This window comes from Melospiza melodia, chromosome 15, assembly GCF_035770615.1.
Source record: "Melospiza melodia melodia isolate bMelMel2 chromosome 15, bMelMel2.pri, whole genome shotgun sequence".
NCBI classification, from domain to species: Eukaryota; Metazoa; Chordata; class Aves; order Passeriformes; family Passerellidae; genus Melospiza; species Melospiza melodia.
The window spans coordinates 12,499,201-12,525,822 of NC_086208.1; the positions used below are offsets into that span (position 1 = coordinate 12,499,201).

The 26,622-nt window shown below is 41.1% G+C and overlaps 1 protein-coding gene across 7 annotated transcripts in view; it reads right to left on the bottom strand.

The window, feature by feature from the left end:
- Positions 1 to 26,622, bottom strand: part of ARNT2 (aryl hydrocarbon receptor nuclear translocator 2) — a 96,189-nt gene that overhangs the window by 53,417 nt on the left and 16,150 nt on the right. For 4 of the 7 annotated variants that reach the window (XR_010029632.1, XR_010029631.1, XR_010029633.1 and 1 more), the window contains exons 2-6: positions 18,051 to 18,162; positions 12,401 to 12,448; positions 9,364 to 9,408; positions 6,652 to 6,865; positions 4,601 to 4,814 (exon numbers count right to left, since the gene is read on the bottom strand). Coding sequence is in view for 4 of the 7 variants with exons in the window: in XM_063169831.1 (XP_063025901.1) it covers positions 4,601 to 4,814; positions 6,652 to 6,865; positions 9,364 to 9,408; positions 12,401 to 12,448; positions 18,051 to 18,162 (633 nt within the window). In the remaining 3 variants the exon portion in view is untranslated. Of the gene's footprint in view, positions 1 to 4,600; positions 4,815 to 6,651; positions 6,866 to 9,363; positions 9,409 to 12,400; positions 12,449 to 18,050; positions 18,163 to 24,110; positions 24,250 to 24,269; positions 24,288 to 26,622 lie in introns of those variants that run through there. The other 3 variants (XM_063169833.1, XM_063169832.1, XM_063169834.1) reach the window with 3 other exon arrangements.

A 26,622-nucleotide genomic window follows, 5' to 3' on the forward strand; every position in this document is an offset into this window, starting at 1 on the left:
GAGTTCAAAACACATTTGCATTCACTTGGCTGGCTGTCAATATGAGAACCATCCTCTTCCTTCTAAGAAAGATCATGCAGAAATCAGAGCTGGAAAACAGACATGGCAGCATAAGGCAGCTCACAGCACAAAAAATCCTGCACTGATTTTCAGTCAGATTGTGTGCTGAGGAGAAAAGTTATCCCCAATTTTCTCTTTCACATGGTTATTTATCATCTGTTCAGTGCTGAGGAATGCCTTACTCTGCCTCTCCACTGGTGAGCCCCTGGTGTCTGGCCCTTCCCTCTTTCAAACTGAACAGTTTTCTCAATTTTACAATTTTACTCTATTTGCAACATCTGGATTTTGTGGCTGTGACTACAAACTGCTTGGTAACAAGGGTTTGCAGCTGGACAGAAAACTGCCTAAGCTGAAATCATCACTGCAAGACAACATGCTATTAGAAGGTTCTGTGAGACAGGCTCCCCAGACCAAATCTGTGCTTGTATAGCATGGAGTGATGCTTCCACAATATACACAAACCACAGAAAATTGTCACACAATGCTTTTTTCTTCTCAAGAGATGCCTATCAGCTCAACTTTTGCTTGGTCAGTCACCATTTCCATCATCAAGTTCTACTTTGTCGCACTTAAAAAATATGGCAATAAAAGATCTTGCCAAGACTAAACTTGGCATACAAGTTCTGTCCAGAAGTAACCTCAACTAATCTTTGTCAGCTAGCAAGTGAAGTGACTTAGTCATTTTTAAATCACTTGAAAATGAAAGCTGTAGAGGTTCTGGTTCTCATAATTTTCACTGCTCTGCACTTTCAGCACCCCATAACAGTTCAGCAAGGACTCCTGGGGAACCCCACTGTCCTGGGGAGCCTTTGTGCCATGGGTGGGATGGCAAATGCTGCTCCCTGCCTCTCCAGGCACAGAGGGTGGGGCTGAAGGGAGATGTTATAGCTAATTTCTATGTGCTGTGCTGCCTGCAGCCCAGGATTGAAGGTAACAAACCTGGGTGTTTCCCATTTGCACCACTGGAGATGCTGGGTGCAGGAACGGGGATCTTACATCTCAGACACATCATGGAATCACTGGGAATACTTCCAGGCAACCATAGAGAGTTGTCTGTGCTCATCACTCTCTTCTTTCATGAACTACTTATGGAGAATTAGATTTGTAGAAATCAGTCTTGCAAAGTGCTCTGGAGCACTGCATTTTAACAGAAGGACAGTCTACTACAATACTCGCTCAGTCATTTTTTGGAAAGCTAATGTAGCAGAGGAATTCTTCAAAAGTGGCTTTGCTCTACACTTAATTCTAAGCTCTGTCTGTTCCCTGTACCATTAGATATTTGCTGTTTGCAGCTGAGAGGTCTCACTTGCACTGGGACTGAGCCTGCACCTGAACCCAACATGCCCCAAGCTCCACCAGTGCACCCTGACCACAAAGAGCTCTTTGCTAATGGATCCTCCCGTGGGATCTGATCTTCATCATATTTGAAGTGATTTATTTTGACATCTGCAGATTTTCAAGAACAAAGAGGGAAAATGAATTATCACTCTGAATATCTGCCCCATTCTGATTAATCACGCAGATGACGCACATAAAAAAATTGGGAGCTCAATTTTTTGCCATCATCACGGCTCAGCTGCTCTTTTCTAGATAATTTCTAACTGTTCATACACTGCACAGTTCAGCTTTCCTGTTGCTACAATGTGTTAGCAATTAATGCACAATAAACAAGCAGACAATTGTTCTATTTCCAGGGAATAAAGTCTCCAAGGACACAAAATTAAATACAAACTATCCATCCTTCCCCATATCCTAAAATTTCAAGGAAGAGCAAGCAATTAACTCCCCAAACACACCACGTGGTTGAGGTCATGGTTAACAGACACTACAATTTAACACATATTTTACAGCTCCTGAAGTCCTGTCTTCTAACTATTCACTTTCTGCTTCTCCTTGGTGTTAGCACTCAGAAGAGTTTGAGAAACCCCATGATCAGGTGGGCCAAAGAGTTGTCTCTACCAAAACCAAGGGGTTTTAGCTGAGTTTAGCTTTCAGCAGGTCAACCCCTTGATGTGACTCATATGTAAGTACCACAGAAATGCCAAAGGAGGAGAGGGTGAAATGAGGTGAGGATTGCATAAGCTGTGTGACTGCCAAAGAAATGCTCATGTGAGCACAGCCCCAGTCCCAGCCTTATTCCTGGGGGCAGAAATGTGAGCAGGAGCCTGCTTCCTCCACTGGCTCGTTCTCTGTCCCTCCCCATTGGCAGTGGCAGCCTCCCAAGTTCTCAGGGTCTGGAACAGCATCTCTGGGTAGCAGGACTGCTAAGAGGTGCTGGGAAACTCCCAGCAACACCACACTAATGATCAGCACTTGTAACAAGACAATTACAACCAAAGGACACTGCTGCAGGGCAAATGAAGTTTCTCCTGAGTCAAAATGCTGTCACTGCTTTCCCAGCTCAAGGGCTGAAGGGGGAGGTTAGAGCATTGAGAAAATGGACCCTGAGAAAATGAGGAAGAGAGCAAAATTAAAAATCAGAACTTTCACTTGAAAATCTTTTCCCTAAGCAGATCCTGTGCTCAACAGCCAGACGTCACTATGAGATGAGGATGTTCTTACTGCCTGAAGTGAACTTCAGTCTGAGCAAAAAACACTAGATGCAGCTTGTGGTTTCCATCACTTTCAAGCTCTACATTGCCCTTTGTTCTGCACGAAACATGCCTTTGGAAAGCCAAGGAAAACTTGGTTTAATAAACACCAAATTAGAGGAAATGCATTTGCCTCCTTGACATCTTTTAAAATGTCACTAAGGCACATATTATTTCAGGTCACTGCAAGATTTCATTCAGTACTTGTAACAAAGCTGCTGCTGTCCATATGGCCTGTGCTACAGCAAGGGAAGTGTAACTAGCTGAATGGACTCTAGAATCACCTTTCTCCTAGAAAGGTATCTCAAAGGAGCAAGAATGATGGTGCCTGATGTTTATAAACAAATTGAGGCTGGACTGACAGTCCTTATAGAAGACTGCTTCTCTTATTTTACAGTATCTTGTGGAGTGGAAGAAATACAAGTTTAACAAATCTAGAACTTTCTGGCGGTTTGTATGCTCCACAAACTGACAGAACTACTTGTAAACAAAATTACTGTACTTCACCAGCCACACCTTTAAAACAAAAGTATTTAAAAAGCTGAGCAGGCAACCCTGCTTTGCTCATGCTGGGCAAATGTTCAGCTGTCCATGTACACCAGATTTACAGGCCTTCTGTGTCAATCTGACAACTCCAAAAGATTCAGGCAGGGAAAAGATTTAGCTCTATAAATACATTTGTCTAGTCCAGCTCTGGTTTGAGCAGGTTAAGTCCCATAACTGAGCACTTCTGGAAGTCAAAACATGACTGTTCACTGAGGCACTGGAGTAATTGCTTCTTGGACAAGATGGTATGAATGTTAAAATGTACTACAGGCTACATAATAAAAACAGAGGTTGTGCTCTTTTGCAAGTCTCGTGGCATGAAACTCAGCTGTTTTGCCCTGCACAGGTTCCCCTAACTGCTCACTTGGTTTCTTTCCATCTGGAGTTTCACCACAGAATTTTGCTTTGAGCTTCCCATTTGAATACACGAAAGCTCTGCCAAAACCACATCACATTCAAACCACAGGAAATCATGAATTTGGCACTGTTTTGACATGGAAGCTGTAAACAGTGTGCAGGTTCACTCAAAACTGGATCGCTGTCCTTTGAGTTATGAAACACAACAAAACTTCCAGCAAACCAGGTCAGAAATCTTAACTACTAAAGCAAAGCGAAATTACGACTTCTGCAAGGATCAGGAGTTGTTCGAATATTATCTCCTACCTTTTCTCCTTCAGCTATAAACATAATACGTGAAGAATAAAAAGAGAAGTTCCCTCCTTTCCAAGTTTGAGTTACAACACGATTTAGATAATTCTCACAGCTCTACCATACACATATCCTATTAAAGACAAGGTAGGTTCCTATTGGCAGCTTTGAGCATGAATAACTGCAAAAGTCAGAGTTGTAGATATGAGTATGGTTTAGTTTTACATGCAACATGATAGGTAATCAACTTTCAGGTAACTTACACTGCTGCACAGGAACCTCATTATTAAAATCCAGTATATTTTTAGTTGCCAAACACTGGATTTTTTCCCTTCAAGATTCCAATTAGCCAACCACACGGAACTTGTATGAAAACAGAAAAGTCTCAAGTATGATTTTTGACTTCAAGTTAAACACTGCCCCAAAGAAACACATACTTGTCAAGAACTCACAAGTTCATTGAGGATGAAATGAAAACAATCTAGATTTCCAGACCAAGCCTAAGAACAATCCAGATTCCAAACCAGAGTTTGAATGCAGAGCTACATGAAGGTGGTTTGACTGAAGTCAATGAATAGGAAGCAAAATGCAGTCACTCAAAAGACGATTTACACTACTGTACTGTCTGCAAGTAAACACAATTTAATGTAGCCAAGTTTCACTTCAACCAGATTTTTACACCTGGCACTCTGACTGTCAGGAAAAGCTCTCCAGGGATCCTGAACACCCAGAAGCACACATCAGCCACTTCTGACCTGTCATGGAGTTTTCAGATGTACACAGTTGCTCCCGCAGCTTTTCCACATCATCTGGGTGAACCTGCTCGTACAAAGTGCTGCCAAACCACTCCGACTGCGGCTGGTTCAGCACCGGAGTCACCGAGTCTGACACGTAGATCACTCTGCCCGTCTCAGCTGCAACCACAAACAGGAACCCATCTGCAGCCTCCAGGATAAGGTGTTTCAGTTCCTTCCAAAGAAAGGATTTTATTAGAATGCCAGCGAGGAAAGGGAATTAAATATAACATCTGTCACTGTCAGAAAATATTGTTTTCTTGTGATCTTATGAGCTGATCAAAACCGAGACAAAAATTTTCACAATACAACCAAACTTGCAGCAAGGCATAAATTGCCCATCTCAATAACGAACAATGTTTTATTTTCTGTTATTGCCTTTCCTCTGGCGATCTCCATGCACTTAAGGAAAATAAACAACTAATACTCACTGCATAATCTGTGACAGGCATCTAACATTAAAAAATAAAAAGGTATTTCAGAGTACAAACAGAGGAAATGAACAGCTCTAACTCATGGCAAATTCATCCCTTAATTAAAAGTTCTGAATAATTTAGTTGGAAGGAAAGCAATAAGACTTTCTAGTTTGGTTCTCCCCGGCCCTGCTCAGGATGAGCTCTGTTTGTAAATTAAACAGTCAAGTGATAAAAGGCAGAAAGTGTAATGGGAATGAGGAAAAAATCCCCAGCCTCTTCTTCCATTAAGGGCCCTGAGCCACTACACAAGAAGGTTCTGGAGGTTTTCCAGCTGTGAGTGTGAAGCCTCAGCATCACCCAGAAATACTCCCTTTCCTTAACAGAGCTTGAAACCCTCTCATGGCAAAGGATGACAACTACCACTCCAATTCCTGCAAAAGAAGCTGGAACAGCCCTTGGTGGCTCCAGTGACCACCAGAGCTTGTTAAGATCCTGCACCTGGAACTCAAACACCGAGTCTCATTCCAGGTGGGATGTCTCAGCAGGGTTGGTGCGCCAGTGGTAGGTATTAGCTAATTAAGGTGAGGATAAAAATCTGGCTAACTATTAAGAAACGGATAACTCATCTCAAGAAACACTCAACAGATTATCAACTTCTGCTGCTTTGTTATAGAGAAAGCACACTGATCCTGAACTACTGACTGAACAAAAAACCTCATAGCACACCTGGCCACACTATACTGAAGATAGTATAATCAGTTTTCCACATTATTAAAAAAGATGAAAGCAAATTTTGTAATTCTGCAAGATTTAAAAAAAAAATTACAATGAGAAGTGACTAGGGTGTGCCACCAGCAGAATGGCACAGTCCCTTCAGAAACACACTCCAGGAGAGCTGGAGTAACAGTCATGAGCACTGAGGGGTCAGCAGCGGATGCTGTTTATCTAAGAGAAGTAAGTATTGCCTCCAGCCATAACCTCCATGTGTAAGTGCTTAAATCACTTCAGACCACAAAAATGAACACTACACCCATAGGACTTCGCAAACAATGGAGGTGGTAGGAATTTTCAATGTGCTCAATAAACAAAGTTTTCCTTCAAGCACTGGGTGCATCTTCCTTCTTCTATCAAAAACGCAACCAAGAAGTACCTCAGCCAGGAGAGATGGGATTCATCTCTGTCCAGTTCAGCTGCTGGGAACTCCAATATTAAGACTAAATGATGTTTTCAACCTTCCTCTAATCCCCAGAGAGAGAGGCAGGTCTTTCCAGACTAGTTTTTACTTATTTTAGAGAATCTCTGTTTGGATGGGAAGAAGCCAGATATGAAGGTGAAAATTCCTTTCTGTGAGGCAGTGAGTACTTGTTTTTCAGATGGACATATCTCAATGGTAAGAATGCCAATTTGCTTCTCCAAAAAGAAAGATCTGTCATGGTGTTAAGATCAAGTCCAAACAGTCACAAAAACCTGTCTGTATTCACACTTTGGATACGTAACTGGCACCAGCTGCTACACTACAATGAAGGATCAAGCTGAGGCTCTGCACCTTTTAACACCAAAAAAACCAGGGAAAACCAACACTTTTGTAAATTCTACCTGTTCTGTAAGAAAGGAAGGCTTGTAAGCTCCATCAGTAGATTTGTTTCCAGTTCCCCTCATGGATTTCATGTGGGAAACAGCCATGCGAAGGATGGTCAGCTTGTCGGGCTTGCGAGCCAGGGCGCTGCACGTGGGCACCATGTCCGACAGCTCCGTGATGTACTGGGTCATCTTGTTCCTCCTGCGCCTCTCAATCTCACTGTGATTCTCCCTGAGCATTTAAAGAAACACCAAAGCAACAGGAAAGAGACGTGAGCAGTGTAAGAATCTCAACTGGAGGTAATGAATCATAATGCTTCGCACTTGTTTTGCTGTTTGCACCCCGGGAGAGCAAAGTGTTTTACAAAGCCAACTACTGTTATCCCTCCATTTACAGACAGAAAATCCAGGCCACAGACAGATAAATATGATTTGCCCATAGCTGCGAAAAAAACCTGTATTTCTATTTATTGGCTTGTGGCCTTAATCTCTTAACCAGTTTAATCTCCTTCGGTTTAAGGACAAAAATGAAGTAGAAATATGTGAGGAGCTAACATCTGCCAACTTCAGTCAAACTCCCAGATTTGCTGTGGTGCATCTCTCAGCTTCTCATAAAAGCTGTCCTTTAGAGGAACCTCTCACTAACAACTGGATCAGGTCAGCAGGAAATGTCAGCACTGACTTATGAAAAAAGCCCACTCAGTGACAACACAGATGCCAAACAATGCTGTTTGGAACACCCCACATCCCTGCAGGGAGTCACTACATGCCTGCAGGATCAGACTGCAGCACTGGGACCATATATGGGATAACAGTACATACCAAAAAAAAAAAAATAATCCCAATAAATAAATAAAATAAGTAAGAAAGACAGCAAGTAAACATCTGGCTTGTCAGACATAGACCGGAATTTATGTTCAGGGACAATTTAGCACAGCAGGGAAGCAACAATGACAGTACTTGATGCTGCCCCAAGTTGGGCTAGGCTGCAATGTTCTCATCCTTTAGAGCAATCATATGGCTGAGGTGGTGAGTCAAATTTGAGAAATCCCCAAATGGACATCCACCAGAATCTTTCAGAAATAAACATCTCAGAGTTCAGTTTTCCCATTCTGGAAATCACCACTGCTTGATCAGCATTAAGGAATCACACCAATATATACATCTGAAATGGTCCAAATGGACCTAGAATACTTCGGTGCCCAGCACTCTTTCTTCTCATACTGTACCTGTCAGGTGGCAGCTAAATACAAGTACACGACAGGTAGATGATGCTTCAGTTGTCAAAGCAGCATCTTCCACTGATTTCAATGAGCTGTGCATGGCATTGTCTTGTGGGATCGCTGGCTGATCCAACAAGATGTGACAGGTGATCACTTGGAGAGTCCACCAGCATTGACTGATGTGATAACACAACATTAAAAGAAACTGCAACAATCTTTGGAGCTGACTGTTGTGAAGACTGACATGAAAGCAGAAGCTAGGCTTGGCACACTTTTTGGATACTCTCTGGAATTAAGCCTTTTCTTAAAACGCAGGAAAGAATTGTATGCTGCTTCCTGAAATAGAGGAACGCAAGTGCTTGCCCTGCTTTGGGTATCCTGCCCCTGCACATACAGGTGTTACATGCATGAGGCACAGTCTGCAGAAACAACACTTTTTAGGGCTACATGCACAATTATTATTGCTATGCTTACTGTGTGATACGCAGAAAATCCAGCTATGCTCAGTAAATTACAGCCAAGCCTTGCCTGAAGTCACTCACTGTCCAGGACACTGTAATAGTGAACCTTTCATTTCACCTGGCTGAGGAACAGCCCCTGTGTGAGTCTGCACAGGTGTAGGAGGGAACAGGGGGAGCTGGGTCACACACACAGCTGGTGTGACACTGCACATGTACACAGAGCACACGTGTGTACATGCCAGCTGGTACATGCAGATAAATATGGACACAGGGAAGATAAAAGCATTTTTACATGATGAAAGCTTGCTCTATGTTCAGCATTTTCACAGAAGCGGTGGTTAAGAAAAAAAGAGAGAGAGAGACAAAGAACAGACAGATTCAACATACATTTCACACTTGTACATAATACATTGTCTACCACTCAAGTATTTTAGTACTTCTGGACACTGAAAACAACCATTATAGAGACTAAACAAAGAGACTCTAAAACTTCCTGAGAGAAAAGGATCTTAAAAGCTAGAAAGTAATAGCAAGTCAATCTACTGGGCTGTGGAAATGTTCAAGCAGACAATACCCCAAAAGTTTCCTGAAACAAGTTCAAATTTAAAGCCTTAAAAGAAAAAGAGGGGCTGTGCTTCTCTTCCAAAGTGTGTGTGTCCTAAGAGTCCTGGCATTCACAAACTTATACAGAATGATGTCCTAATTCTGCCATTTCTAACTTTGTTTTTATACAGAAATTATGAAGGGACATTAAATTTTGTGATACAGGGGAGCTGATCCAAAACCACTATGGGTTTGTATTCAAGCAGTTTTGGAACAGCCAAAAGATCAGTATGAACAGCATCATATAAAAGAAAAATGGGGGAAAACCATATTTGAATTCTCTTTTTCCCACCTTTCCCTTCTGGTTTAGCACTACTTTGATCATCATCCCACCTAAAACAGAGTAACCATCTCTCTAAGCTAAAGCACACGTACTGAGATTTTTTGGACACGAACATCCCCCTCTTTTCTCTCAGCAGAAGAGCTCTACAGGACACGCCTACCTTGCAAACTTTTCCTTATCACCAGTGATTTGATCACCATCATACCTAGAAACAAAAGATAGTACATCAATCAGCAGGGGTTATGTGTTGTGTGATAGCCAACATACAGCAGAAAGCAAAAGAATTCACAACTGCAAACCATTACAAATAACAGCAAGAAAAACAAGGGAATGAGAATGATACAGCAAAGAAAACACAGAGCCTGATCCAAGCCATGCCAATCCAGAAACTTCATTTGTATATTTAAAAAAACAGAAGACACATTTTCAGTGGATTTAAGCAAACACTTTGACATACACTGATTTCTTGGGAAACTTAACAAGCAGCACCAGTACAGAAAACACCAGTGAGCTTTCATCCACAGCAGGCCATGAAATATTCATTGCTGTGCTGGAAGTGAAGGGGCTGTATCTGTTCCAGCTTGCAACCACAGCTCCCTCCATTCAGCAGAGGGCACTGATGGTCCACAGATAACACAGGAGGGCAGAGACACGGCTGAAGGGTGATGCCTTATATAAGGGAAAAACTTCTGTAGGGACAGACACTGCACTGACTGTCCTGGAGGCTGGCAACAGGCAGGCAGGCAGGTGAAACTGCTGGGTAAACAGAAGTGAAATTTAAACTGGCTTAATTCCCTAGAAGTAAACAGGTACCTCACTCCTACTCAAATCAAGAGAAGTTGGATGCCCAGGCAGGTATGTGTGGTGTTTGAGCAGCACCTTTATGGAGGAAACCCAGACCAATGGGACTTTTGTCCTGTGGGACTAAAGCTTCACTGTTTCTGAAGCATTGTCCCAAAGACAGGCAGCAATGTGATATTTCAGTAAAAAACTACATGCTGCTCTTCTTTCTCTTTGCTAAAAATGCACTAATCATTTGAAATTGAATTTTGCTAGCATAGTTATGGAAAGATTCATTTGTTTGAAATGAAACTGCGATTTCCAAAACACAAATTGTATGTTTTGGAAAACACAAAAATAAGGTAATGGCTTTTCTAGAAGTGAAGACTATAACTGCTCAAGAACAGTTCAATGAGAATTTTATTAACATTACACCTCTCCAAAATGATGTAATTTGTTACAACAGACAGCCTATGAAGGTCCTATGTATTAGCTAAAAAAGTAATACAGCCTAAATAAGCATGCTTTCCTCTTCTAACAAATCAATAATGAAATTTTACTTTTTTTCTGTCTGAAATGAATTAAAACTAATTTTAGGGAATCCACCTATGCCAGTTCCTCACTCAAACAGTGAAGACAAAGCTTAAGCAAATCTTGAGCTGTATTTCTTTATGCTGTGCTCAACACCAGCACCCTCAGAACATTCAAGTGACAGCACCACTCTATTCCCCTTGACTCTGCCTGGAGAACAGACTGAGGCCAAGAAATTTTCAGCAAAAAGCCCAATTGAATGAGGAATGGGCACATTACAGGGGAAGCACATGCACAGGCTCTGTGTGAGGTGGGGTGTCATGCAGGGATGGCTGAGCTGAGCTGGAAGCCCTGAGCAGCAGCAGTGTGTGTCAGCTGCCGTGGGGCACTGTGCTGACAGCACTGCTCCTGTGCGCCCACCAGCCTGGCCCTTGGCCACTCATCCTGCTCTGCAATAACTGAGGATGTTTTTGCCTCCAACTACTGGTTATCCCTTCCAGCCTCCCAGCTGAACTCTGCACAAGTGCTCCTTCAGGCACTTCAGTCAAAGCCAGCTGGGTTAGCCTCAACATTTAAACAGCAGCTCTTTGATAACTAAATAATTTTGACTGAAACAAGCTAGGTCATGTGAGTAATCTGGAGAAGGGAACAACTTGAAGAGGATGTCTGAATGTAGCCCTGGGTGTCTCTGCATGCCTCTTCTGTACTCTAAAACCAGAACAATCTGGGCTATATGCAGAATTTAAGACTTAGACTTTGATCTGACACCAAAAACCAACTGAGTCTAAGCACAGCACAGCATACCTCTCCATTAAAAGCAATGGAATTACTGGTGCAACCCACCACCAAATTTTGAAAGGCCAAAACCAGAATGGGGAAGGACCAACACATGGGTATCAATGTGCCCAGAAACCCTGATGCTTGTGCAGGCACAGATCAGGTCCCATTCCTCACAAATCTTGTTCCCTTAACATGTGTCTTCTACCAAATATTAGGACCAAGCCCTCAAATCACCAGTTTTAACACAGGGACTGGTTCTATAAATGACATCAACCAAACAAAAGCACTGCTGGTCTTGTCCAGTAAATGATGATATGGTGTCACAGTGGATGTTCAGCACACTTCTCTTTCAGACTGGAATGACCCTGTTAAACCCTACAGTGACAGCTGTGCTGCAACATGGCTGCTGCTACAGAGCTGCAATTACAATTTGGATAATCAGCAGTTACCCACAGGCCTCCCAGTATCTACACCCCTCACTGCAGCTGCTTGGTTTCTAATAAAAAAATGCAAAGTGTGACCAGGAAAAAAAAAGGAAAAGTGAAAAAATGGCACTGAGGCTTTACTGTTTATTTCTAGCTTTGAATATTCCATGTGAATTAACATTTTTTTGTCAATTTTTACTATTCAGTTACACCTAATTCAGGTACATAATGTAAAGTTCACTAACTTTAAAAAAACAATCCACCTCTATGATCTGTCAAATCATCTTAATAAGCAATTAACATCTGAAATAAATTAGAAATGAAATTTCCTTTTCAGTGGCCAAAAGACAACTTCAGCAATGTCAAATAACTGAAGTCCATCTACAGCAGTTGAAATAATAAGCTAAAAATCACAAGTTTTCTCATTTGATATAGCTCCAGAGTGAAATTGTGACACACAGGCTGTCAGCTTTATAAGCCAATAACTACATCAGGCAGGTTTCTGCCAAAATGCCTGATTTTCAGAGGAAGCTGATAAAAAGAGTAACTAATATTTGGGTTGAGCTGTTGGCAAGTTCTTCACCTGTGTTTATATTGATTTTCAAACATCAGTAATGAGACAGCTGTCTTTCCCCACTGAAAGAAATCAGTGATTTGGTCAACTCTTTTGTAAATGCTCACCTTGAAAATTTGCTGGGCCCTTCCCCATCTTCATCATCAAAGTCCATTCTGTAAAAGCAAGATTTCCAAATCAGCAATCAAGGCGTTGGCAATGGTGGCATGAACATTCAAGCCAGGTGTTCTCAGTGTTGTTAGATTTGTGTTTTGCCTGGAGGTGTTGAGGGCTGAGGATTCCAGTCTTGCTCATCCCCTCCAGACCTAGAAGCAGCTCATCAGCTGATTTGTGTTCCAGAACTTCTCAAGGCTGTGAAAGAGCTGAGTTCTTCCTTGGGCCAAATCCCAGCCTGCCAGTTTGGCTCCTCCAAGGAACCACAAAAAGCAGAAACCTGTTTCTTCACTTCTTACACAGACTAGGAAGATTATCTTCCTGATTTAGACATCTAAATAAGATTCCTGTATTAGGCAGAGTGAGTGTATCATAGATATTATCACTACAGTTATACAATAATATAATTTACAAAGCATTTTAGACATTTCTATACCTCTAAAAAAAGGTGGATAAATATTTATATCCCCAAATATAAAGACTTAACTCTGCCATTAGACAGTCCAGCTGATATAAAACTATAATATACAATGATATTAGTTTATTTATTTTAATAAAAAATACATTAGTATAATATACAGACGTTGATCAATCACTCTTAATTTGTGTAGACAGGAAATTATAGTTTTGTTTTGCAAACATTTTTTCAGATTTCTTTAACTCTCTAAGCTTTCCATCCTTTCAGTGCAGTAAAACTTCGTACAACTAGAGATTCCATGTCTCTAATACTGTTCATATTAACAGGTATAAGTCCTATTAGGGGCAAAAACACTTCAAAGTGACAATGATATTTATCTCAGTATTAAAATGATTTCTACCAATGACAAATTGAGATTTGTATGTCCAGAGTGTGGGAACAAAGATGCAAAAACAGTCTAAAACATTAGCATAGAGAAGTGCCAGTAAGGCACTACCCTCTTAAATTCTTCTCAATTCTTCCTTCTTAAATTCTGACAACCAAGAGACTCTGGCCCATAAGAGATGTGTCTGAGTCACAGCAACCTCTGTACAAATGGAATGAGGGCAGCAAGTCAGCACAGGAATTGGACATGGCACTAGAAAAGCTACAATAATATTTTCCAGATGGTAACAGTGATTATTCATTTCTGGAGGAAGCAAAGAGAAAACCATTTTCCCCAAAGAGCTTTAAGAAAAGCTGTGTATTTAACTTGCTTAGCTTTGATGCAATCGTCGTTTTCACTATAAATTACATCTTTGCTCACCTAATTAGCACCAAATCCGGTTCCAAGGTCCGTGATGATCCCTCAGCTGCCTCATGCAGAACAGCACTGACCCCCAGTGGCCTCAGCTCTGCCAAAGGGCTGCAGCTAAGCCAGGACCCAGCTGCTGCTGGCACCCCAAATGTGGCACCAGCAGCCTGAATCCCCCTTGATTCCCTTGCAGCACTCCCAGAAATTTAACATTTACACATGTGGTATAGCCCAGGGTCTCCTCTCACCTACCTGCTTCCTCCCCACATGCAATCATGTGACATTCCAGAAAAACCTTCCCATTTATAGGAATTGGAATGTTTCTACCTGCACTGAAAATGCAGAGGTCAATGTTAAGGAGAGCTGTTTGTTTACAAGGGGAGGGCAGCACTGGGATGGCTCTCACAAAAGCATCACACCCTTACCTGGGTTTCACTGGCAGCTGAAACACATCTGAGAGAAACACCCAGTTTCAAACTGGGGGAAAAGGACTGCAGAAAAAAATTATACACCTGTGGGGGAAAGCCTTTTCTTCAGGGATTTTATGACATACTGCTTTAATCTGGGACAGATTAATTTTGTTACTCTTTTCCTTCCTCTCCAGTACACTGAGATCACATGCCTTGGTGGATATGATTCTATGATGTATTTAGCTTCCAGCCAAATACTCCAGCTGAGTGCTAAGGGAGGAGTTTTCCCCAAAATCAAATATTAGCTGTACTGCATTTAATCTAGTTTATTATTACTGGAATACAATGCAGGGAATTAGAGATGATGATAACAGCTTAAGGCTTGATCCTGCTACCTGCACTCTGAGGGAGTGAGGACGACTAACACAACTATTTATGATGGTTAGATATCAGCTTCTTCCTTTAGGAGATTCTTGATGGGTTAATATCCTCAGGTAACACCTCCCACATTTATGGTGGGCTCATCACAGCAGAATCTGAATGCATGGGGTATAACAATAGCCTGCACTAGACTAAGTCTTTAAATAATGACTTTGCTTTGTAAACTACCCAAGCCCTTTATTTCATATAGAAATTGAACATAAATTTCATTTAAAATATCAATACTTTAAAAAAATGCAACAGCAAATGTATCTCTGTTCCAGCTTGGTTAATAACATATTTCCTAATTTCACTGTGCAAAGTGAAAACACTCTTTGAAACATTAAAAAAACCCCTCAGACATAAAGTCATTGATTCCAGCGTCCTGCCTGATCCACTGTGCTTTACAGCAAGGCAGAAGGAAAGGCAGTGAATCAGTTGTAACCTTTAGCAGAAAACAGCAGAACACGTAAAAATAATATTCCATCAACCTCCTCATACCCTGACAGATACGATCTTCTGTTTAGATAGAATATACTGCACATTAGCAAAACAGTAGAAGCAGCCTCCCAGAAGACAAATGACATCATTTCAGAAGATTCAGAAAGACTATCTTTTATCTTCATTTAAAATTCCCATTAAAAAGAGGCTTTAGAAAAGAGCTGCACTATGCTCTTTTGTTTTGAAGAGACAGCATAAATCTTGTTTTCCTCTTTCATACTGTTCACATCAATCGTGAAAAGGCCTGATGCATGAAGTACTTATTAAAATGTATTTTCCTTAGAAGATGTGTGGCTACCATAAATACAGCAATAAAAATACTTTAAAAAATTAATTATTCTCAATTAGAAACATTTTCATAAAAAACACCCTACAAACCAAAATGCCTCCAACAAGGTCGACCTGCACAGGTTAAAAAAATTGACATGCAAGAGGATTGCAACACTGCAACACAATTACTATGTAAAATTCCCAAGAAATGTCAAAAGATGCTTGCCATGATTACACAGTGTATGGGGAAGGCAGGCAGGAATGGTCAGAAGCAAATGCAGCTGAGAAGCAGATGGGGATCTGTATTACAGCCTTTCATTCTGCACAAAATTGAGGGGTAGAATGGTGGAGTGAGGTCTCTTTTCCCCAGATTTTGATAGTTTTGGTTCAGAGAAAAGGCAAGACTACACCATGAACCAAAACAAAACCAATGCAACTGAAACCAGCTCATCCAAAAAACCCCAACCCTCCCTGTCCAAGTACAGACAGCCCAGGAAGGTGAAAGAGCCCCTTATCCTCTAATACAGCGAAGCCTCAATTAAAACCACATTAAATAAAGAACTGAGGGTGCATTAATATAAGATAGTCACTGACCACTGCAGTGCATTATCTTATGCTGTCACTTTTTTCTGTGAAGTAGCTGGTATAATTTATAGAAAGGAAAAATATTTTTCCAAGCTGTCAATGAAGCCAAATGCCAACACGGCAGAAACACTTTCTGGACAGGCAATGAGTTTAAACTGATCTACATTCAAGTCCACACAGCAATTATTCTGCCAGCTTGCCTCAGCAATTATGAAAAAAGAAACAATTTTCAGAGATAACCAAAACTGGGAAAGCTGGCTGTGTATGCTTGCTCCACTCCTTTATGTTTGACACAGAACACTCCTACAATGCCCAAGGACTGGGGCGTACCAAGATGTATCACCAGAACAGCAGCGAAAGGAACAAGTGTTAGTTGCAACTTTGTTCAAAAAGAAGCTCAGAGGAATTAGACACAGCAGGCATCCTTTCCCTCAAGGTCTGAATAAACACAGGAGGGAACATTAAAAAAATATTACAAAAAAAATAAAAAAAAAAAGCACTCTCAGCTCAGGCTTAGAGAAAGGCAATTCGTTCAGAGCTATGGTGCACAGATGAAATAACATGATCCAGGTAAAAAAGTGAATCTATACTAATTTACTCAGTGAATTAACATGTTAAAGACATTTGAATTAATTTGATTTTATGTTCCTCCCACCCTCCCCTCACTTCACCTTCTCACAAATAGATGACAATACTTAAAATGCAACAGATAAAGCATTTCAATTAATATCAAGTCAGTATTTAATATCAGAATATTTCACAGTCAGCAGCATCAAACCTTGCAACAGTAAATTGCAAACTGATATTCAGAGCTGACATGGTTTATGATCAAAAAAGAGATCAAATATCCTGCAACTCAAGTACAAAACCTTATCTATGTTAGGTAGCAATGAAAATATGTTAATGCTTTGTCTTTCCTTTTGAGTGCAAGTTTAAAAAGGCTTTCTCATTGAGCAGCTTGAAAATAAAAATGTGATACCTGTGAAAGAGATTCTAGGAGTTTCTCAAACCAGTTTCATACAGTTAGCTCAGCATAAAAAGGGCACTCAGTGGGGGGAGATATTCAAACTCTTCTGCCCAAAGGAACATCCCTCAGAACAACCATCCAGAGTGTTCCATCACACCAACCTCACTCTGCATTCGAGGCAAGGTCAACCTTCCCCCTTGTTAATTCACTCCAAGACTGGGACTCCAGCACTGTTGCTGGAGCAGACACAGAGCTGGCAACACACCTTGGTGAACAATCCCTAGGGCAGCTCTTGCAAGGAATAATGTCCTCCTTAGGTGCTCGCCAGGGAAGATTTCACTCACTGTTGATCCTGTTAAGCCCCACCACTGTCTGATTTAGGACTAAATATAAAACTAATCAATCTCTTTTGAAGAGACTCTCAGATCAGTTATCTCTGAGAAAACACCATCCAAAAACCATTACTATTTGTGACCAACCTTTGATAAAAACAGGAGGGAATTATTAATACTAGAGAGTAGTTTTCTGTTCTCAAGCTCTTGCTCCACTTTTCTCCTAACACAGAGAATTTCCATTACAATTTGATGTGGGCAACTACCCCTACACCACATCAGCCTCTGATGCTAGATAAAACAAATCTTCTTTAGCAGAGCCCTGAAGCTTGTGTAAGGGCTAAATTTGATACAGGCCCTTCTCCCAGAAGAAGACTGGGCTGCTTCCAGTGAGACCTAGAATATTGCTGTCCACACTCTCTGAAGAGTGAGCTCTCATGCTATCTCTGTACCTCGAACTATAAAGAAAATATCTTTAACAGGCCTCTCTTTAAGAGCTTCCAAGTGTAACCTTCAGATGAAGTTGAGGAAGTCTTCATGTGCAATCCTGCTACCTTTTTTCACTTGATAAATCACTGTGAGATTAAACAGGTATGGGCAATATGCATTCATTATATCTACAACAGCCACAGGATCCAAATTCCTTTCTGGATGCTTTGCCAAACCTGAAAATCTTCTGAAACAAGCCAAACAACAAGCCATATGCTTATCAGCAAGTTTGATCTTGCAGGAAGAACAGATGCATTGAAGAGAAAAACAAAACATCAGTGACTAATGTCATAATGCAGCTTACATAAATATAACATTACATAATGAACACACACATGTATTCAGGTGCATTTTGAGTTTTCTAATGCAGGTAATTTCCCATTTCAGACCTGAAAAAAAGGAGATGGCTTATGGCTTACCCAGAGCGACGCTTTCCTCCTCTGGAAGGCATGGATCCTGCCATCCTCACTTGTCCACTCGCCATGGGAGCCACTGGCAAGGCCACCGAGCCAGGAATATCTGAGGCCATTTCTGCAAGGCACAGGTAGGGGAAGAGGTGGGGGAAATCCCTTAATGCATTACCTTCAGAGAAACCTCTGCTGATAACATTACAGACAGGCCCTTCCCAAAACAAACAGAGAAAGCTTTCCTTTTCATTTCTAAGGAAAAGTAAAGCTCTCCTACTAATGCCCGGCAGATTCACAGATCCTTTACGAAAAGCCCAGCTAGGTCAACAGACATTATAGTGCCGGGGAGACAGAGAGAATTGCAGGGAGGTATCTCTGCAATTCCACTGACCTGATGGTTCTCATTTTAAGTCTCTAAGAGGCTGTCAGATGAAGGGCAACAACCTCCTACAACAGTTAAAGCCTTGTGCAGAAATGCAGAGCTGAATCCCCAAGGGAAATGATGCTGTGGATTATAGTGCCAGGGTACCAAGAAAAATAAAAATTCAAAAACTCAGTTTGCCAGAGAGGCCAAGAGCTGAGAGCAGAGAAGAATTATCAGGTGATACTGGTTTTTATTATTTATATTCTGGAGGCATTCAGAGGGCCAGACTGAACTTGGAAGAGTTCAAAGGCTTCCTGCATTTCTGTGTGTGTCTTGCAGAGCAGAATTGAGCCCAAAATCCAGGCTGATATTCATCCCTCTGCCAGGGCTCGAGGTACAGCCACAAGTTTAATCAAACCTCAAAACTCTGATGTGGGAAACTGCAAAAGCTCACCTTATGCAATAGTATTCAGACTTCTAATGGCAAGCACTTCCAAAGTCTATTAATAATAGTTCATTACACTTCAAAAAAGAAAAGTGGAATATAACATATTTATACCCTTTTCTTCTATCCCATACTAAGCATGGGATTAAGAATGTTTTTCCTCTTTATAACTCTTATAAACTATATGAGCAATTAAAACTTTTTTCTAATGCACATATACTTTATTCACTCTGGAGGAAAAATCTACAGTCAAAACATTTAATTATCTTGAAAGAAAATGCATCTTCCTTCCAACTTAAAAAAAAAAAACAACTTGGCAAGGTATCTGGAGCTACAGCTAAATATAATTACTAATGGAAAGCAAATCTGTTTAAAAAATCCTGCTATTTTTTCCCCAACAGATAAGTATGAAATAACTTCAATTATGGAAACAGGAATCCATGTTCTTTCATTATGTCTGGAGAGCACTTCCATCTCTGCCACACTTTATACACATCCATTATACAACATTATGCATTTCAAATAATAACATTTTATCTGTTCACTGATTTCATGGATTTCTTCTAGTACATTTAGTTTTATTAACTCCTTTTCAACTAAAAAGCAACAGAGCAATCCAATATTTTTTAACAAAGTCTGCAAGGCCAAACACTGAAACTGCTGCCTATGCCCCCACACCACAAACTTCCACAGTGGCTAAAGCTGCAGCTATGTGGAAACACAACATTTATGCACATTAGCATATCTGCAGACAAATAAAAGCTTCAGCATGCAAACAACTGGTAAATCACTATTTCCAGAATAAGTACCCTTAGCTGTCTAATGCCCATAATTCACTCAGAACATTCTAACTCATCTCTCATGGGTAGAACCGAAGGGCATTCTGAAATGCTCTGCTCACTCATTTATTAAAGCAGATGGTAAAAACCACAATAAATCTACCTGCAAAGTGTCCCTGTCACTCAGAAACACATTTCAGTATAGATCATCAAGGAGATCAGATTTTCTTCAAGTAGTAACTGTAAGACAATTTCAGATATCTCTTAGCAATATTTTAAGAGTAAGAACAATACTGTACTGTGATGAGAAACCTCATTTTCCTCAATCTAAACCAAAGATGATGAAAAAACACACCAAGGGTTGCATCCAAAAGCCAAAACTAATTGTTTAAGGTAACTTTACAGCTCACCACAAAAAGGAAACAAAGCCCCCTTGCTCTCCTTTATGCATTCCATGCTTAGAGGTGCATCCAAAACAGGCTGAGCAAATCTCTCTCTGTAGAGCCCTTGCTCTCACCCCTGACAAGTCAGGGAGACCTAGACAGATAGTTTTGATCATTGTCCAATTTATGTGGTTGTAGATAGGCAGAATGAGTTGTTTTTCTGCACTTATTTTCAGCCATCCATGTATGAAAATATAAGAGGGCAAGGGCAGCTATCAAGATTCAAGTACGAAGGACAAACTGAACAGTGTACTTCTTTTAAAGAGGGGAAAAAAGGTAAAAGGAATGGCCAAATCAGGGGTTCAGTTATGCCAGTGTCCAAAAACACGTGAAAGAAACAACAGAGAAAAACACGTGAAAGAACAAACAGATCCTGTGTCTATCTTCCTATAAGCTGAAGAATTACTGTGTAGTTATCTTTATTCTAGAGAACTGCACATCAAAGAAAATAACTTCTTAGACAAATCAGCCTTCAGATATGTCTTCACAGTCCTGGGAGAATGAAACCAAGTTGACTGTGCCCTAGAAGGAGGTCTTAAAAAGTTTCCATTTCCAAGATATGAGCACAAGAAGAAAAAAAAATTCATCATTGGCACTCATCCGCATGAAAGCTCATCTAAGAGGGAGAAAAGGCTCAAGCCCTTCAAATCACAGGACTTTCCATTCTGCAGCACTGCACTGAAGATGTGACAGATCTGCACATGTAGCAGTGTGTAAGACACCCAATTTACCCTTCCTTTTCAGAGCCTCCCATGCCAGAGACATCACCCACGGCGAGAGCCACTGCAGCTCTCATGAGGTGCTCGAGGTGCACATACACTGCTGAGAAAAGCAGTCAGCTTTCCAGGCTCTCTCTCCTGATACAAGAGAATGAAGAGTTGTGCTGATGGAGAAACCAAGAGGCTTTGGTCTCTGTTAAGCCACATAGCAAAGAAAGCAACTCCAAGGGAATGGCACCATGGAGCAGGGAACACCCTGAACCCGGCACACCGGGGCAGCAGTGGAGCTCCTCACACACTGCCCTGGTGCTCCAACAGTGACACCACAGGACTCCAGGGACACAGATGACAAAGTGATCTCAGTGCTCAGCTGCGTGTCAGGAGCTCTAAGCTGGATGGCTGTGCAGAAATGTAAACAACAGATCGTGGCTGGAAGAACTTAACTCACAAGAGCTGAAGGCTGAAAGAACATATGGATAGAAGAAGGAATGGATCTGAACTGCTTCCCAAATTACTTTCAGCTCTACTCATTCATGAGAATATAAAAAAAGAAGCAGATCTTGATGATATTTTTACATTTATAAAATACGCCTGGTGAGAAAAGTAAAAACGTTGACATCTTATCTCAAAAACAAGAGCCAACCTGGGAAGGCAGAGCCAAAAGCAAAATCTGATGGAACCATCAGCTGCTACTCTGACTAAACATCTGTGAAGTTACCTGTCTATGGATGCTCTGGGAAGAAAACAAGAGAGAGAAGAAAAAATGGCACTCATAAACTGGAGTCTCAAGATAGAAACACCACGGTAGAGAAGCATTCCAAGAAGCCTATTAGCAGAAACAAAACAAAAAAAGGAGCATGCATCATACACAGACCAAAAGAAAAAAATATCCTAAGAATGTCTTAAGAGTAGCTCACAATTCTTTAGAGTCACATAAATTTAGGGCAGTCCCAGTCACTCTGCTGGAGCATAAATTAGTATGGAAGCCCAGACCTGCAGCATCAAGTTGGTTATAGATATATAAAACAAACAAACAAAAACAACAAAAAAGCCATGCTGAGTCAACAATCATAAAGATCATGTTTTCAGGCTTATCTAAACCCACGTCCAGATACACATTAACACTGATGCTCACAGAAGTGTTTCATCAGCAACAAGTGAAACAAGGGAAACAAGGTGTTCTCTTTCTGAGACTGAATTTTCAAAGAGTGGACTTCCCTTCTGCCAATGGAAATAAAACAAGTGTTGCTTACTTTACTCAAAATTAAAGCACAAACATAATTCTCAGGAAGTGAAACAAGGTCAAGCTGAACATTCATGAGAATCATCTGTAATCATCAAGGCAGAGTTCTGAACAAATTGCCTCATAATCTTTAAAAGGTGTTTATTAGTGTCAAATAGAAATAATTTTTTTGCTGAAAAAATGCATGGAGTATTTCATTTGGAGGTTAGAGAGTTCATAGAGATCTGCCAAAGAACACAGAAATGTTATTAGAACAATACCCAGCACAACACTGGCAATCTTTAGTGAACATTCCTCCAGCTGGACAACACTCAGCAGCTCTTGTCTTATCACTGTCAGGTCTGGGAGCAGGCCAGAGCCTGCCACTAATATTTATGTTCATCTTGGGGACCCCTGAGGAGCCACATTAATCCAGGAACGATGTAAAAGCAGAATTAGTCCCTCCATTTCTGTCCAGATTTAATTCCACTGCTGGACATTCAAAGTTTGGGCGTTGCACTTTACTTCAATGCCACATTTAGGTCGACCCCAAAATATTCACGGATGTTTCTGAAATAAAAGATAACCTGCAAATGCACATTAAAATACTGGGATAAAATACAGGGATTTATTCCCCCAAAAATCCACGTTTGTGTCAAGCTGTAGATCTGAAAAAGAAACAGCTGCTGTGCACTTCACAAAGCAAAGCACAAAGAGCAAGCTAAATGCTGCACAAGGATACCATGAAAGTGCATGAGAACCTCAATCAGAGCAAGAATTACTGAAAAGTCCAGCATGTCAGGATAAACTGGACTTCCCTTTTTTGCTAGGGAATTATTAAACCACAGCTCTCAAGCCCAAACTTTAAATCTTGAGCCCCACCCCAGATCCACTGCCTGAAATGCAGCTCTGTCTTGTCTCTGACACAGATTTGTGACCAGCTGAGGTGTCCCCCAGGGCAGGGCAGCTCTTGGCCAGGTGTCCTCACAAGGAGCATCACACAGCTCTGGAGATGGTGCTCCTGCTCTGCTCCTCTCCACAAGCCACAGCCATGCATCCTGCTGGGCAGCTTTGAAATGCTGTGCATGACAAGACTTCCTAAGTGTATCCTACAAAAGGTCCTGTTAATTACACAATTTTCAGCTATACTCCCTTGCCTAAACACAGCAGACATGGACAGGGCCAGGTTTAAACTCAAAGTCTAGTGGAGAAATGGCTCTGCTGACTCCCAGAGACTTTGAATCCCTGACATTAGCCGTGAGGACCAGCTCCAGGTTTGCTATTCCGTGCCAGGGACCACTGAGCATGCTCTCCACAGGGCTCCTTTATCCTTCAGCATCTACTGTAAAAAACACAACTAAAGTGAGGTACAAACGTCTGACTAAACAAGAGGAAATTCTACTTTTATCAATACAAATGCGACAGATTTCCAGCCACTAATCCACATCTCAGAATGGCTGAGATGTCAATCACTCCAAGTAAATGTGGATCTAAGGCTAAACACAGAATTATGAATGCTCCCAATCCCATCAACAGCATCATACACAGTGATTTCAAAATATTCTTTTAAATATTCTCAGAAAGCAGATTTCAAAAACTTCTTTAGAAACTGTATTTTTCATCACCCTGAAGTCATACGGGAGTTAGATGCATCTCAGCTAAATGGTTTTGATTGCAGTCAATTGCAAGGGGGATTTTCTGCCTAGCACAGAGACATTTAAGAATAAACTATATCATAGCTCTTACTTTAGAATATGCCAACAAAAATACAAAGCCATCATGTAGTCAAAAATATTTCACAGAAACACTAATGCTAAAAATCTAGCTGTATATTTAGTCATTGCTTTTATGTATTAACTACAGAGATTATAAAACAGAGCTCACTCTCAAAGAATATAAAAAAGAAACCCCATTTTCATTGTTCCTGATAACTCTGTTAATGCTGTTTTACTTGCATTCCATTGCCAGATACTTTAAATAGACTCCACATCAAAAACATCTACTGTACAGAGACGATATGCAGAAAAGCAAAAACATTCCTTGCCAGGCTCTCGACAGAATTACAATTACAAATAAATCACAAAATACAAGAAATCCCACCTTTCAGGAAGACTCTTACAAAGATGCTATTTCTTTCCTATGAACAAAACCCTCTTGGAGAGAAATTTTATCCGCATATAAGAAGAGTCAGAAACCTCTGGGAAGAAATGTAGCAGCATTGGTATTCTGCTCAGAAAATGTCATCACAGATCTGTTTACCTTAACTGTGGACCATGATTCAGCCGGTGACAACCGTCTTGCATACTGATCAATTTATTTGCAGCAAAATTACTAACATTTTCTACTTTAACCATTTAGGTTCTGGAAAGAGCTACTGAGACAGGAATAATATAAAAATCCTAATTAACTAAAAACGTTCCCCTCCACCACAATGCCCTTGTGCTTTGGGGTGAGAGGGGGGCCCACCCCTAATCTTGAAGATAAATTAGGGCATATGGTGAGCAGTTGCTAGAGAAACGTTCTCTTTTTTCAAAATGAAGATCAGAGCTGTATCCTCTGCCTGCATCACAGGTGAATGTTAAGCACACTCAGAGGGGGGGAGATGATGAGATGGAGCTGCTCAGCTGAAGGGGCAATGTCTGCTCAGCAGAGACTGGGACCAAGCATTTTAGAGAGTGGCCTAACGTGTTCCAGAGGCCAAAACCAGTTACCTCACTCCCTGCTGTGACTCTGCACGAGATGCAGGGTCAGTGACACACCTAAATAGACTGGAAGAGCAAGTTTTGAAGCCAAAGACTGGTACCATATGCCCCACCAGCAGACTGGTACCATATGCCCCACCAGTACACTGGAAGAGCAAGTTGTGAAGTCAAAGAGGTGAAATCCTCTTTGGTACCTCCACACTTGACCGCTGTGTTCACACAAGCCATCCCTGTGGGATGTCCTGGGATCTCACTGCAATCCACACCCTTTTGTGTGCCCCACACCACCTGGATGCGCAAAAGAAGGTGGGATGCAGACTAAGAATTGGAATTAAGCTGTGACAAAAGAGACTTTTGGTCTACTTTAGGGGAATTCTTGCTGCAAGTGCTCGGCTTGAGGGACAATGTGAGACCAATCACTACAGGATGAGCAGCCAACACTCAAAACCAGGATCCTCTGAAACATCCAAAATTAGATATGCCATGCAGAAACCAGAGTACCCAAAAACCCCACTGTGGAAACATCAATCTTATCATCTGTAAAACCAAAAAATATTTCATACATTAGCAACTGATTTAGAATGTTATTTTGACAGCACTTCTTATTTTAATTTCCAATTTTCATGTTAATCACCTTATTCAGTCCAGTCACGTTGGTAATTCCATTCATCCATATCTACCCTGTGGTCAAGGCACACAAAGTTACAGAGACATTGTGGAGTAAGGAGAGGATGTGGACCACATTCATATTCACTGCCTAAATGACCAACACAACCCATATAACTGAATAAACTCAGAATCAATTAGCACAATCCAGCAGAAGCCAGGAGTCACACCTCTGCATCCACTGCAGAGGATGTTATAGACTAAAATTGAACTTGAAGCAACAGAGAGAAGAAGCACTTGCCAACTTAAAGTTAGGCTGGGAAGAAGGGAAAAGGTAGCTGCTTCTTCATTCCTCCTATCTTCCTGACAAATGACATTGCACCTTATGCCCCTGCATTTTCCCCTGGCTATTTTTCCACTTCTTATTAATAATTCTGTGTTATCTCTTCTTGACCTATTCAGCCCCTGACTGAGGTGAACTATTCCTTGTACTCTCTTTAATAAGCCAATGCATCCAAGTGCTGACAAGTCCTGCCAAACTATGACCATTTACCTCAAAAGAGGTTGCTGAAATTCAGAACAGGGAGCAAAGGTTAAAAAAGAAGCCTTAATGGCTCCTCTTCTGAAGGCATGTCTCTAGTCTTGGAAAAACAAGAAACCCTCCCAGAATTAAAACAAGGCTTGGATCTGCACTGCAGAATGAAGGTGAAAACTGGCCTGAACCTAAGCACTTGGCCTGCCTCTAAAATGTGATAATCCTGCCCCTTGCAGAGGTGGAACTCTAACTCAAGCAGAAAGACACCCAGGTCTCCACCATGATTATGATGGACTGACACATTAGAAGGAAAGTGCTTCTTAAATCCAGAGTCTGGAAGTGCATGAAGGAGTGAACCAGAAACAAACCCAAGGACCTGAGGTAGACTCACATTGATAACACAACCTGAGCCTCCAACACTTGGCAAATGTCTCAGATATAAATAGTTACAAGTGGGAAAGTGCACATGCAAATCGGGCAGGGAAGTAGGGCAGCTACTAAAAGACCAGTTTACAGGGAGGAAGAAAATCTGACTTGGAAAGGCTGCTCCAGGATTGATGTAAACATCATTAAAAGGAGAGAGGCAGGTGCTTAGTTTATACAAAGGGTCACAGTAAAAAAGCTGATAAGAGCAGCAGGACCATTTAAGGTGTTTTAATGTGACCCTACCTGGTCTTCAGCAGCTACAGATGTGATAATGCAATCATACAACATAATTCCACACTTAATTGTCTCTGCATTAATGTGCCCTGGTTTTATTGATGTTATT